The sequence below is a fragment of the Andrographis paniculata genome, unplaced genomic scaffold, assembly GCF_009805555.1.
Source record: "Andrographis paniculata isolate CXL003 unplaced genomic scaffold, ASM980555v1 Contig87END, whole genome shotgun sequence".
NCBI classification, from domain to species: Eukaryota; Viridiplantae; Streptophyta; class Magnoliopsida; order Lamiales; family Acanthaceae; genus Andrographis; species Andrographis paniculata.
The window spans coordinates 2,637,436-2,650,553 of NW_026137625.1; the positions used below are offsets into that span (position 1 = coordinate 2,637,436).

The following is a 13,118-nucleotide window of genomic DNA, read 5'->3' on the forward strand; positions in this document are numbered from 1 at the left end:
TCTGGTTTTTGGAACTCATGAGTTTATGACAATAATAATAATAATAATAATAATAATAATAATAATAATAATAATAATAAAAATAAATTATTGAAGGTGAACAGCTAAAACGCAATAGTTCACATGTCACACACTATCTCAAATCAAACTCTTACTTGTTAAATTTGATTATAAGTGAAACATATTTATAATATCAAAAAGAATATTTTAGATTATTAAACATTTTTCATATCTCTAGAATATTTATCTTTTTGTTTTTTTTTTTCTCTACCATATTCTAAAATTTTCTTTATTAGAACTGAAACATATTTATAATATCAAAAAGAATATTTTAGATTATTAAACATTTTTTATATCTCTAGAAAATTCATCTTTTTGTACTTTTTTTTTTCTCTACCATATTCAATTTTTTTTTTTTACATATTCTTGTATTAATTTTTTTTTGGAATTAAAAATAGTTGTATGAAATTGTTCTTAATATTAGAAAATAACTTAAATGTTTTGTTTTAAGAATATAAATTACATGTAGTATATATTTTTATATGAAAATTGTTATAAAATTAGCTAATACATGCATGGTGGGAAATTAGGCCTAAGTTAAATGAATATATAGTTAATAAATATATCAAGTTAAAAAGAGAGTTAATTCAACAGTAATAATTCATCAATTTACCCAATTATATTAATAACCTTATAACCTTTATCTAGTGGTAATTACTATTGTCTTAAATTATATTTAGACATGTTTTATTTTCTAATATTTCATAAATAAACTCATCATATTGTCTCTCATCCATCCATTTCCTAAATCATTTTTTTTTCTTTAAATCTTATATATATATATATATATAATTTCAACCATAGTTGTTAATTGTCTATGGTATTATCAGTCAACCTCTAAAATACTATAGTAGAATAATAGATAGCGGGATGATTGCTATTTAATTTTAAAGAATTTTAGAATATATATAAAAAATATTACAAATACAAATTTATAATGAAAATAAGGATAAATTGATTTTTCGGTTATGTAACTAACTCATTTATTATCGTAGTTCCAAAACTGGAGTCCGTAAAAAATTAGTCCCGTAAATAGAAAATTTTCACATTTTCAGTTCTTCAGAGAGAATGTGGCCAGAGATGTCAAGCCTAGAAGTTGCTTTCAGAGAGAATTATTTTGCAAATACTTTTAATTGCGTGTTTATTTATTTTTAAAATATATATATATATATCTATAACAAATTATTTCGGACAGGATTGTGTCTCTCTTGTATTCTTTAAATTGTATTAGTAAACATTTGGTAGTGATATTGATGTGTACTACGTTTGCATTTTATCAACATTTGAGCATCGATAAACATATTATTACATGTAAATAATCTTTTTATTTTGACGGCGACCTTCCGGACTTGGATGTTTGCAAGTTTAATTTACGTCTACGTAGCTGTTTGAATGAATCTTTGCCTACTTTATCATTTAATTTCACCGATAGTAGCGCATCTAAAGAGAGGCTCGAGGGGGCACCAGCCCAGCCGTTTTACTAAATTTTTTCTAGTGTAGACATATATCTTTATAATATAATTATGCTAATTTATTTTTTAAAATATTAAAATTAATTGAAAAAAAACACTGTTAAATCAGTAAAAGTATATCGACGGTCAATTTCCAAAAATTTGGAGGCCGGTTCCGCCGAGCTCACCAATATAAATTTTCATATGTGTTGATGGAAAATACAAACGTAGTAAATAAGAGTTTGACGACTCCTTAAAGTGAAATGGAAGGGACAAGGCGAGCAGCAATAGGATGAGCAGCAGCGGAATTAGTAAGTTAGTTAATAAATCAATATTAGGGTTTAGGTTCTTCTTCTTATGGTAATTAAAAATATTTATAATTCAACGATACTCTATATATCTGAAAGCAAAAATCTAATTTAAACGAGTTGGATCCGAGTTAAATGGTTTGGATTACAAATTGGGCACGGGTCATGGCGTCGGATAGGACCAAAATATTAACAGATAATTTTAATATTTTTATCCTTATTAAAAAATAAATATTTTTAAATAAAACCAACAAAAATGATAAAAAAATAATAATTTCAATTAGAACGAAAAGTGTATTGGTAAAATATGTAATAATATTGTTGGGTTATGTATGTTTATTTATTTATTTATTTAAATAAATTTATTTATTTTCGAATAAGAAGTAATGAAAGAAGTTAGTTAGTTAGTTACTAAATTCCAATTTGGGTTTACGTTTTTTTATTTTATCCAATAGGGTTTAGATTTTCTTTTGTTATTAAATATTCATAATTCAATATATTCTATTTCAAAACAAACTTATTTTTACCGTTTTTTTTTCCAAATATTTACTATATTAAATTATTTAAGATTAAAATAATAATAATAATTAGTGTCTATATATAGGTATAGAATGACAACTCTTTTACATTTGAAGTCGCACGTTAATACAAATTGGAGAATTTGGAAAAGCCTAATCTGAAGTTGTTCTTTACAGAGACTTGAAACACAAAATATGAGTATGGATTTTTCTATTCCTTTCCCAGTGAAAGTCCTAGTTGTAGACATGGATCCTACTGCTTTGGATGTTCTGACCAGTTATCTTCTCAAGTATAACTATTTAGGTGACAATGCATTATTCTTGATGTATTTTATTTCTTTCTCTATCATCCATTTCTATTTTCATTTCTTTTATAGATTCCATATAGAATATAGGATCTCAAAGGAAATAGAAATAGAATTGGATGGCGCAGGGAGTAATATTTTTTTGTTTCTGTTTTTTGGATTTCGATTTCTGACTGTGGATATAATTGTTGGATGTCTCCAGTGTGCCCGTGTAGTTCAATGCAAGGGATGTTGCAACGGCTGAAGAATGAAAAAGATTTCGACTTGATAATATGCGATGCCGACCTTCCTGGTCTCGACGTTAGCAAATTTCTCGCCTACGTCGCAATTGTGATGAATGTTAGAGTAATAAGTAAGTATCGTCTGTCTCCTCAATTAATTAATATAATCACCTCCTAGTTAAGTTTTGATGTATGGCAACTGATTTATGTATATATATGCAGTGATGTCCGACAATGGTTCGGAAAGCAAGGTGATCCAAATGGTGGATGGTAATTCTGCATTTTACTATCCCAAGCCAATCCAGGAGAATGAAGCGAGATACTTGTGGCAATATGTGATCGGGAAACAGCAGCAGCAGCAGCAACAGCCCAAATTGGTGACTGAAGAGCAGCATGGACATGAATTCGTCCATGCAGGTCCCTCGTCGTCGTCCAAGAGAAAAAGAAGTGACAGAGAATTAAGTAGTTACGAACAAGGAGAGGCTTCCCCCAAGAAGGAGAGAGTATTATGGAATGATGAGCTCCACGACAAGTTCTGTGAAGTGATACAACAGCTCGGAGGAATCGATGGTACATTCGTATTCATATTCATATTCATCTTAATTATTGAATCTTATTTAATTGGATGGGTTTTATCAATTATTTAACTAACTAGGTTTTGGTTTGTTTTATTTATTTTTGTTATTCAGAAGCTACGCCAAAGTTAATAGAGAAGGCGATGAATACACCATGGTTGACAAGGCAACATATCTCGAGCCATTTGCAAAAATACCGCCTCAAATTGAAGGCCGGAAAAGAAGTGATAAGAAACAAGCACAATCACTTTGAGAGGGTACTGTCTTTGGAGATGATTCAGCCTCAGCCTCGGCCTGCGTTCCGACCAGAAGAAAAAAGAAATGTCTATTCAATTTCGGAGAATATTCTTTCGGTAACTAAAATCGGCTTAGATGGACGACCTTGCAGTACTACGACTACTACGATACCGATGCAGCAGAATTCAATGAATCAAAGGATATTGTATCCCTACAGTAGTCAGATGGCCCCTTGTAATGTTTGGTCGGATGCTTCTCCGTCCTACACCAAAGACGACTGCCCCCGACTCCAACTCCCGACCGCTGATAATGTATCATCGGATCAGCCATCCTGTCCGGTGCAGTTGCCATCAGCCGCTTGCGAAGCAGAAGCTGTTACTTTGGATGAAATATTTAGTGATGATTCAGCGACAGCCGGCAATAGAGTCTATGATTCTGACGTCGGAGAAATGATCAAGGAGCTATTAAATGATCCTTTGGATGATGAGAACGCTGTTGCTGTTGCTGCTGCTGCCAGTACCCAATTAGTCGAACAGAATACTACGACCCAGATGGAGGTGCAGCAGAATTCAATGAATCAAAGCATGCACCCTTGCAGCAGTGAGATTTTTTCTGATCTGCCCGTGCCCGACCATTTAGTCGACGAAGAAGCTTGCCAGAAACTAATGAAGGAACTGTACAAACTATTGTAGGAGACTTTTGTGGTGACCATTATTGATTGGTCATTAAAAATTGAAAATATACACTCCCTCCAACTACTTCAAAAGCCATTTTGTGAAGAGGTTTTACTATATTAAAAAATAATAATATTTTATTTATTAGTAGAATTTTTTTATTATTTTTATTTTTTATGTTTTTATCATTTATAAATGAATTTTATATTTGTAATTTATTACAAATGTTAAGAGTATTTTAGTATTAATATATCGCTTATTTTATATTAATCGAGATATAGTATATGTTTTATTATTGTATAATGCAAAATAATATTTCTTTCTTCTGAGCTAATTATGTCATTTTACTTGGACATTCCTATTAAAGAATAATGATATTATCTTTGTCGGACTCTAATATATATTTCTTTTTGGTTTGTTTGCTTTGTGTTTTATAATAGATGTTTTTTTGATGTCACGAAGAATTATATTAATAGTATAAAAAATTATATATTTATTGTGAATAATTAATTTTTTTAAGTAAATCAAATAAAATGTATGTATTATATATGGCGGGTTAATGTATATATATTGTAATTTTTAAATAATATTTATAAAAAAATTAATGCAATAAAAAAAATAAAGTGAACAATGTCGGACAAATTTGAGCTACACTAAATAAGTGGAGTATTATATAGCACACTTTATTGAGAATGCTTGATAAAATTCAAATTCATAATTTTATTGTCATTTTATCACACCAATTCAATTGATATTTTTAATTCAATAATAAAGTAGTAAAATCAAATAAAATTCATTGTAAATAAAATTAATTATACATAAAAAAACTATATAATTGATTGAAATAAATACATATATATATAATTTCCAAAATATGATAGAAAATAAATTAAATCTAAAAAATATATAATTATTAATATATTAAACATTTATTAGTTTTATATTTTTCTACACAATTTCTCGTAATGTTATAAAAAAAATTTCAAATTATTTTACAAAATAATCACACATGTCTCTTTTCTTATCTTGCCGTCAGACCGGCAGTCAAAACAACCGTCGTAATATTGTACTACAATTTTAAGAGTACTTTAGTTAGGAGATGACTATTGCAAATTTATACCAGAATTTAAAATAGAATTTAATTAGGTGAAATAATAGTAGAATAAAACTCAAATTAATTAATAATAAGGAATCCAAAAACAAATTAACAATTAAGATATTAAGGCTAAATGCAAGTTTTGGGAATTAAAATAAATAACCAAAACAAACAGTACCTTAATTTAATTGAAACCGCTTCCCCGTTCTATGAATGAAATTAAACGCAGATTCCATTTTGAAAAATAATACTTTCTCCATCCACAAACTAATGTCCTATTTTTTTTTATATGGGACTTCCAACGACTATTGTCATATTTTATTTTTTAAACACAAATTTTACATTTTTACCCTTCATTACTTTTAATGTTTACAATACAATTAAGGAAAAATTTGTCAAAAAAGACAATTACCTACACAACCGTGCAAATATATTTTAGGACGAGGGAGTAGTAATGAGCTTAAAAAATACTACCGTAATTATCCAAAAATAACAATAAGATTGCGATAAGATTGCATCCTCATTAATATATATAACCCTCTTCCTTGTATAACTTGAATTTGTTTTTCACCAAAACCTCAAACACAAAATATGAGTATGAATTTCTGTATTCCCTTTCGAGTGAAAGTTCTAATTGTAGATATGGATCTGACTGCCTTGAATGCTCTGTCAAATTATCTTCTCAAATACGACTATTCAGGTGAGAATACATCATTGTTGGTGTACAACCTCCCTTCCTCGTCCAATTCCGTTTCCATTGTAAATCCTACTAAATTCCTTCTGCATCCAATTTTGTTGTCATTTTCTTTGTAAGTCCCACATTCTATGTGAGATTTACAAAAGAAATGAGAACATAATTGGACGGTGGAGGGAGTAATATTTTTTTGTTTAAGTTTTTCGATTTTCAATTCGACCGTGAAAATAACTGTTGAATGTGTGCAGTGAACATGTGTAGTTCAATGGAAGGGATGTTGAATTGGCTGGAGAAAGAAAAAGATTTCGACTTGATAATATGCGACGCCGACCTTCCTGGCCTCAATGTTAGCAATTTTCTCGCATACGCCGCAACTGTGATGAATCTTAGAGTAATAAGTAAGTATCGTCTCCTCAATTATTTATTTCAATTAATACAATCACCTCCTAATTAAATTTTGATATGTCGGACTGCATATTCAACTGATTTATGTATATATGCAGTGATGTCCGTCAATGGGTCAGAAAGCAAGGTGATCCAAATGGTGGATGGTATTTGTTCATTTTACTACCCGAAGCCAATCGAGGAGAATCAAGCGAGATACTTGTGGCAATATGCGATCGGGAAACAAAATCAAAATCAGCAGCAGCAACAGCCCAAATTGGTGACTGAAGAGCAGCATGGACATGAATTCGTCCATGCAGGTCCCTCGCCGCCGTCGTCGTCCAAGAGAAAAAGAAATGACATAGAATTAAGTAGTAATGAAGAAATACCGTACGCAGAGTCTTCGTCCAAGAGGGAGAAACGGTTATGGAATGACGAGCTCCACAGCAAGTTCTGTGAAGCAATACAACAGCTGGGAGGAATCGACGGTACATTTACATTCATATTCATGTTCATGTTCATCTTAATTATTAAATCTCATTTAACTAACGAACTAGGTTTTCGTTTCTTCTATTTATTTTTTGTTTTCAGAAGCTACGCCAAAGTTAATAGAGAAGGCCATGAATATACCAGGGTTGACAAGGCAACATATCTCGAGCCATTTGCAGAAATACCGCCTCAAATTAAAGGCCGGAAAAGAAGCTATTAAAAAGAAGCACAATCACTTTGAGAGGGTACTGTCTTCGGAGATGATTCAGATTGAGCCTCAGCCTCAGCGTGCGTTCCAACAAGAAGAAAATAGGAATGCCTATTCAATTTCTTCGATTGCCGAGCAAACTCTTTCGGTAATGAAAATCGGTGTAAATGGAGGACCTTGCAGTACTATTACTAGTACGATACCCCTGCAGCAGAATTCAACGTATCAAAGCATATTGCATCCTTACAGTAGTTCTCAGATGGCACCGTGTCATGTTTGGTGGGATGCTTCTCCGTCCTACACCAAAGACGACTGCACCCAACTCCAAGTCCAACTCCCGACTGCTGATTCTTCTAATGTGCAGAAGAATATTAATTATGCATCGTTGGATCAGCCATCCTGTCCGATGCAGTTGCCGCTAGCTGCTTACCAAGGAGAGGCCGTTACTTTGGATGATTTTTTGGATGATGATTCACCGATAATTGATTCTGAAGTTTTCGAGAAGCTATTAAATGATCTTTGGGGTGATCAGAATGCTGTTGCGGCTGCTGCCAATAGCCATCAGTGCCCTCAATCAGTCCAACTACCGACGATGACGACGACAGTGGCTGATCCTAACATGCAAACTTCAAATATTGTAAATACTGACGATGATGATGAGGTGCAACCCCAGCCCTAACCCAATGCTTGGACGGACGGAGCTTCCAGAAGATGATATGTTTGCGGATTGCATGGCCGATAATTTGATATAAGTGAATGATCCTTTTTAGGACATGATGTTCATAAAATTGTATACAATATATATATATATATATTAAGAGACTTTGTCTTGTTTTCTTATTCCAGTTTTATTTTTGATGAGATGTAATTTGTTTTCTATTATATTTTTGGAATTGTGTATATATATATATATATATTTTATCTATTATGGTTTTTTTTTTTTTTTTTTTTTTTTTTTTTTTTTACTATAGACATTATTCAATTGGTGTGATAAGGTGTGAATTATAAAATCATGAAATCAAATTTTATCAATGCATTCTCAATTATGTCTTTACAATTTCTTTGATGTAGTTTATTTGATTGTGTAGACAACAAAAATATAAATAAACATATTTTGACAACTTTGTTTTGATAAGTATTTAATTAAATCTTAAAATTTTATTTATAAAAAAAGAAGAAGAAAGAATTTGTTAATTTAAATAAAGTTCTTAAAAAATGAAATTAAACAATATGTTAAAATTATTTTGTATGTATTAAAAACTAAAAAATATTAAAAAGTTTTTTATTTAAGTACAAGGCCGTGAAAAGATATTTATTTTGTTATCCCACATCGACAGAGAAATCTAACCTATATAGGAAAGCAAAGTATATAACCAAAAGAAGAGTATGGAGATACGTACTTACCTGGACGGGGTCAATGGGCGATCAATAAGGTCCATGGCCTAGGGTCGTAACCTCCATTGCACTCCAAAGCCGGAGGGAAACTCACCTAAGGTTGGCCTAAAGTGGTTGAGCCTGCGTCATAATTTGTGGCAGCGGAGGCCTGCGTTCGCGCGGCCCCTACCAATGATAATGTTATAACTTGTGATTATTTTTATATTTTTTTGTTGTAGGACAAACCAATGATAATGTTATAACTTGTGATTCTTTTTATATTTTTTTGTTGTAGGACAAACAGAAACTATTGGTTTAAAGGATAGATTGTGGGTACTGAGGGTTGAGGGATCGAAATGGTTGTATGAAGCTGTACAGTAAGCACATAGCGAACTATTCTTTCGCCTTTTACTAAAGAATACCACTTGTTTGTTGCAATTAAGCGGCATTATCCTATTTTTGAAAACGATCTTTTCATTTTTTGAAAGACTTCTATAATCCGAGTTTAATCATTTTTTTATTTTATTTTTATTAACCTTTCAAAAGAACGTTCTCTTGATATTGTGAAGATAATTTATAGTGTATTTGTTAAGTTCAACATTGTCATTTACGGAAGCCAAAATGCAATGCCTCCAACTTGTGGATAAAAAAAATAGTGGTATAAACACTAAAAAAAATAGTATATTTGTAATGAAATTCCGTCACTAAAGATTACGTAGCTAACGTAATTCCATCGTTAATTCCGTCTCTAATATCATTAGTAACAGAAAAAGTGAATTTAATGACGAAAAAATCTCATTACAAAAATAATATTTTCTTGTAGTGAAATTTTTGCACATGTACATGTACATCAATGTGCTGAATTTGCACAAGTTTATTCGTAAGTTGTTTCTAGAATGTGTACTTGCATGAGAAGCTTAGGGTTGACACAAAACAAGGCCGGAGTCAGAAATATGACCGTTAAAACAGCCACATTCACGGGGACTACAAACAGTTTTAAGGATCAAGACATGGGTGACGCTAGGAAATGGATTCGTCCAGGACATTGTGTTTCAACACGTGACCATAGCCGATGTCGAGAACCCTATTATCATCAACCAAATTTATTGCCCAAATAACAAGAAATTGAAATTAAATATATTGAGAATTTTAAATGTATTATACAACAATTATTGCCCGAATCGCCAGAAATGTCCAAGAACATAAGATACAAATGGGAACATCCCATCCGAACTTGACGTCAAATTTGGCATGGGTTGGAGTCTACCCACGCCAAATTAACCAATACCATGCCATAAATTGGGTCAATTATGATATGCACAATTTTTATAAAAATAAATTGTTCTCACACGATGTCACGTTTAAGTTACTATCTAAACAAAAACCAAAATGACATGTAACCGTGAAGTTATGGGTTCAAACCCCCGACGCCTCAGGTCACCTGCCACACATAGTTCGCCTAGTGTGGCCTGCCTGTTGAGTCTAGTTTACGGGGCCGGGGGTTTACCCAGTGCGCACTTTCGAATTGTGGCAGCGAGTTTCCACGTCATCAAGAAAATCAAAATGACAATCTAAAAAAATACAAATCATTATCTAAACTCATCGGATTAGAGACAATCCAAAACGGGGAATTTAAGAGATAGCAAGAGCTAAGACCAATTATGTTTTGCACATTTTTTATAAAAACACATCATCACATCTAAATTAATATCAAACAAAATCTAAAAAAATCACCGATTAAACATACCCACCCTATGTTTTCTTGGGTTTAGAGACAATCCCAAACAGGAAATTTAAGAGATAGCAAGATCATTGGCCAATTATGGTATGCAATTGAAGTACACAATTAATAAAGTGTTGTTGTTATTCTGCATAGCAGATTCTGAATCGAACAAATGGTGTTCTGTAATGCCAACAAAGTAGATGAATCTTGAAACCACACTCTGTTTCTATAATAAGTATGTGTGTGTGTGTGTGTTTCTATCCTTGCTAAGACCTCTTTCGCTGTAAATTTCATTACATCATGGCTCATCGATCTAGCGCATACCTGCAAGATGTAGAATAAACTAACAAGCGCGCCGTTGAATCTGCCATGGATCGCCTAAGTTACTTATGTCCTGTCCTGCAACAGCCAACAAGGTAGCGATAAATATGTAAAATGCTTTCGAAACAATTGAAGAAGCTTCCTACCTTGCAACGGCAATTATTTCACCCGAAAAAAGTTGTGATCAAGGGAGCACGTCCAGTCCGAGTCGCCTGAAGCGACAAGGCTGCCGCCATTTGTGCATATGGACTCAGCGCAAGTGTCCGGTGCAGAGGCCGGGAACTTTCCCCTGTCTCGTGCAGATATGCACGGTTCATACTCGCTAATGATGGGAAATGTATCAATGGATTTTCCCGAGTCATTTCCTAGTAATTTTGCTTCCTTGGGAGATTTATTATCAGTATCGATTTCTTCATCTGATAGGCAGCAGCAGTCAAATTCATCATTTTCTTCGTCCCGGATAACTAATCCATCTCTCCAAGATATCTTCATCTGAGACAGTCCAGTAGCATCAAATGCAGGATCGGATTCCCAATCAGGAACTCCACATGACAGATCAACCCTTCTTAGAGCTTCGGCTATTGAATCGAGCTCGGGACTAATAGTATTTTTGCTGCAGTGTGGCTTAAACCTCGACCTCTCTAAGCAACTATCCAAACTTGATTCTGACGTCGGTGTCTGAATCATATTACCACTGCCCAATAAATCAACCGAAATACCCCCGATAAGATCACCAGGAGTCGAAGCTAACAAAGAATCGTCCCCAGACAATCCCTTCAACTCAATCGTCTCCTCCTTAACAGAGTCTACAATGTACTTATCCCTAATTTTTTCATCGATACAACAACTATCGCCGGACAACAAATCAGATATATTTCCACATAACAACGATGGCGAAGACAATAAATCAGGTGTGTTCAGATCATCATCATTATTAATCGTCTTACATTGTCCTAACCTTTCGTTTGTATGATCCTCACGCCCCTCGTGGCAGGGTGACAACAGCCACCGAACCGAAGCCTCGGCGGGCAAGAGAATCGCAGAATCCAAAGAAGGATCAGTTTCGGCAGCGAAGAGATTGGCTCTTTCAGAACCTCCCCTTAGGCTCCCTCTCCGCCTGCACTTTCTGTTGTCGGTAACTCCTGAAATAAGATGACCTGCACCGTAGCAAACAGGGGTGGGCGTCGCCGCCATGGCAGAATTCATGATCAACATCTTTGAATTAGTGTGGCGCTGGATCTCCGGCGACACAGAAGCCTCGACTGGAGGTGTCTTCGCATCACTGCCACTGTTGGTACCAATAGAAGCAGCCTTTTCAGGATTTACAGTTTCTCTGACATGATTGTGACCATCGGAATTCACTTTACCCGCCGGAGTAGAATCCTCCGCCGTTGCCGCGGTGGAATTGCTCGTATTCACCTGAAGCTCTCGAGGCGCTTTCTTCAAATTGTGCCAGGGATTTATGACTCTCGACGGAGGCTTCGATCTATTGTTACCTATTGATTTCGTAGGATTTCTCCAACATTGTGCCTTTGATTTCTGCAACAACTGTTCGTTTTCCTCAGATCTGGTTGAAATTTTGGACGAATTCCTCCCCAATTTTGAAGAATCCCTAGGCTTCTTATCGATTAGGGTTCTCGCAGAGGAAGAAGAAGAACACGAAATTGAAGAGGGGAAAAGCCTCGAACTACCTCTGGAAGCTCCGACCGAAGAAATCGAAGTGGAAGAAGATGGATTCGAGCTATTTTTCCGGTGGATTTTACTTATCGATTTTCCGTTTAGATCCTGCAACGGACTTCTCTTCGTCTTCTTCAAATCGCCTTTATCTTCAACGACCACCTCATCCTCCTTCCGCTTCCCCCTTCTCCTCCCCCCTTTCTCCATCATCCCCGATCCTATTAACGGCGTCGGAAGGATTTTCCGGCGACGCGAATTCAAAGACTGAATAAATAATTATTGTACAGAAATGACCGTTAGATTCAAAATGGTAAGGAAGACAGCCGAAGCCCACTGTTACGTTTCTTCCTTTATATTTTTGTCTTTTGTGACTTTTTTTCAATTTAGATTTTTTTAATATTAATCTAATTTCTAATTTTTATTCATTACTTTCTTTGAATGTGTGGGCTAATATGGTATTGGTTAATCAAACATGCTTATTATATTTGAAATGGAAAATGATAATAATTTCTAAAATATCATAATGATTAGTAAATAATTTATAGATATGTATTAATAGTTTGGTAAGTCAATTTTATAATTAAAGCATATACTTATTTTACTGTATAATTTTTATCACTGAAACTAAAATTAAAAAATTAAATTTTGTATATAAACATATATATATATATGCAGACTCTGGTCCCGTTTCAATTGGTTTTTGGCAAATCTATTTTTTTTTTCTTATTCATCTATATCAAAAAGAAAATATAGCTTTAAAAATATTAACTTTTAAAATGAAAAAATATATATATTTTTCAGTT

The 13,118-nt window shown here is 33.5% G+C and overlaps 2 protein-coding genes and 2 non-coding genes across 4 annotated transcripts; 3 read left to right on the forward strand and 1 right to left on the reverse strand.

Annotated features, from left to right (window-relative positions):
• Positions 1-6,087: 6,087 nt before the first annotated feature.
• Positions 6,088-7,899, forward strand: LOC127242586 (two-component response regulator ARR14-like). Its single transcript, XM_051262167.1, has 4 exons — positions 6,088-6,145; positions 6,388-6,537; positions 6,643-7,011; positions 7,115-7,899. Exons 1-4 carry the CDS (start codon positions 6,088-6,090, stop codon positions 7,897-7,899), a joined length of 1,362 nt encoding a protein of 453 aa, XP_051118124.1.
• A 717-nt stretch (positions 7,900-8,616) lies between these two features.
• On the forward strand, positions 8,617-8,784 carry LOC127242784 (U1 spliceosomal RNA). The gene has a single exon (XR_007836887.1). It is a non-coding gene; the product is annotated as a U1 spliceosomal RNA (small nuclear RNA).
• A 177-nt stretch (positions 8,785-8,961) lies between these two features.
• LOC127242779 (U5 spliceosomal RNA) lies at positions 8,962-9,076 on the forward strand. The gene has a single exon (XR_007836882.1). It is a non-coding gene; the product is annotated as a U5 spliceosomal RNA (small nuclear RNA).
• Positions 9,077-10,414: 1,338 nt separating this feature from the next.
• Positions 10,415-12,616, reverse strand: LOC127242662 (uncharacterized). Its single transcript, XM_051262297.1, has 2 exons — positions 10,785-12,616; positions 10,415-10,716 (listed from the first exon to the last, which is right to left on the reverse strand). Exon 1 carries the CDS (start codon positions 12,523-12,525, stop codon positions 10,798-10,800), a length of 1,728 nt encoding a protein of 575 aa, XP_051118254.1. The 5' UTR covers positions 12,526-12,616; the 3' UTR covers positions 10,415-10,716; positions 10,785-10,797.
• Between the last annotated feature and the right edge of the window lie 502 nt (positions 12,617-13,118).

What these genes read in the sequence shown, in the direction of transcription:
- LOC127242586 (XM_051262167.1), top strand. Translation starts at nt 6,088, where the DNA reads ATGGATCTGACTGCCTTGAATGCTCTGTCAAATTATCTTCTCAAATAC. An exon ending in TCTCAAATACGACTATTCAG is followed by an intron (nt 6,146 to 6,387) that starts GTGAGAATACAT and finishes GAATGTGTGCAG; the next exon opens with TGAACATGTGTAGTTCAATG. An exon ending in GATGAATCTTAGAGTAATAA is followed by an intron (nt 6,538 to 6,642) that starts GTAAGTATCGTC and finishes GTATATATGCAG; the next exon opens with TGATGTCCGTCAATGGGTCA.
- LOC127242662 (XM_051262297.1), bottom strand. Translation starts at nt 12,525, where the DNA reads ATGATGGAGAAAGGGGGGAGGAGAAGGGGGAAGCGGAAGGAGGATGAG.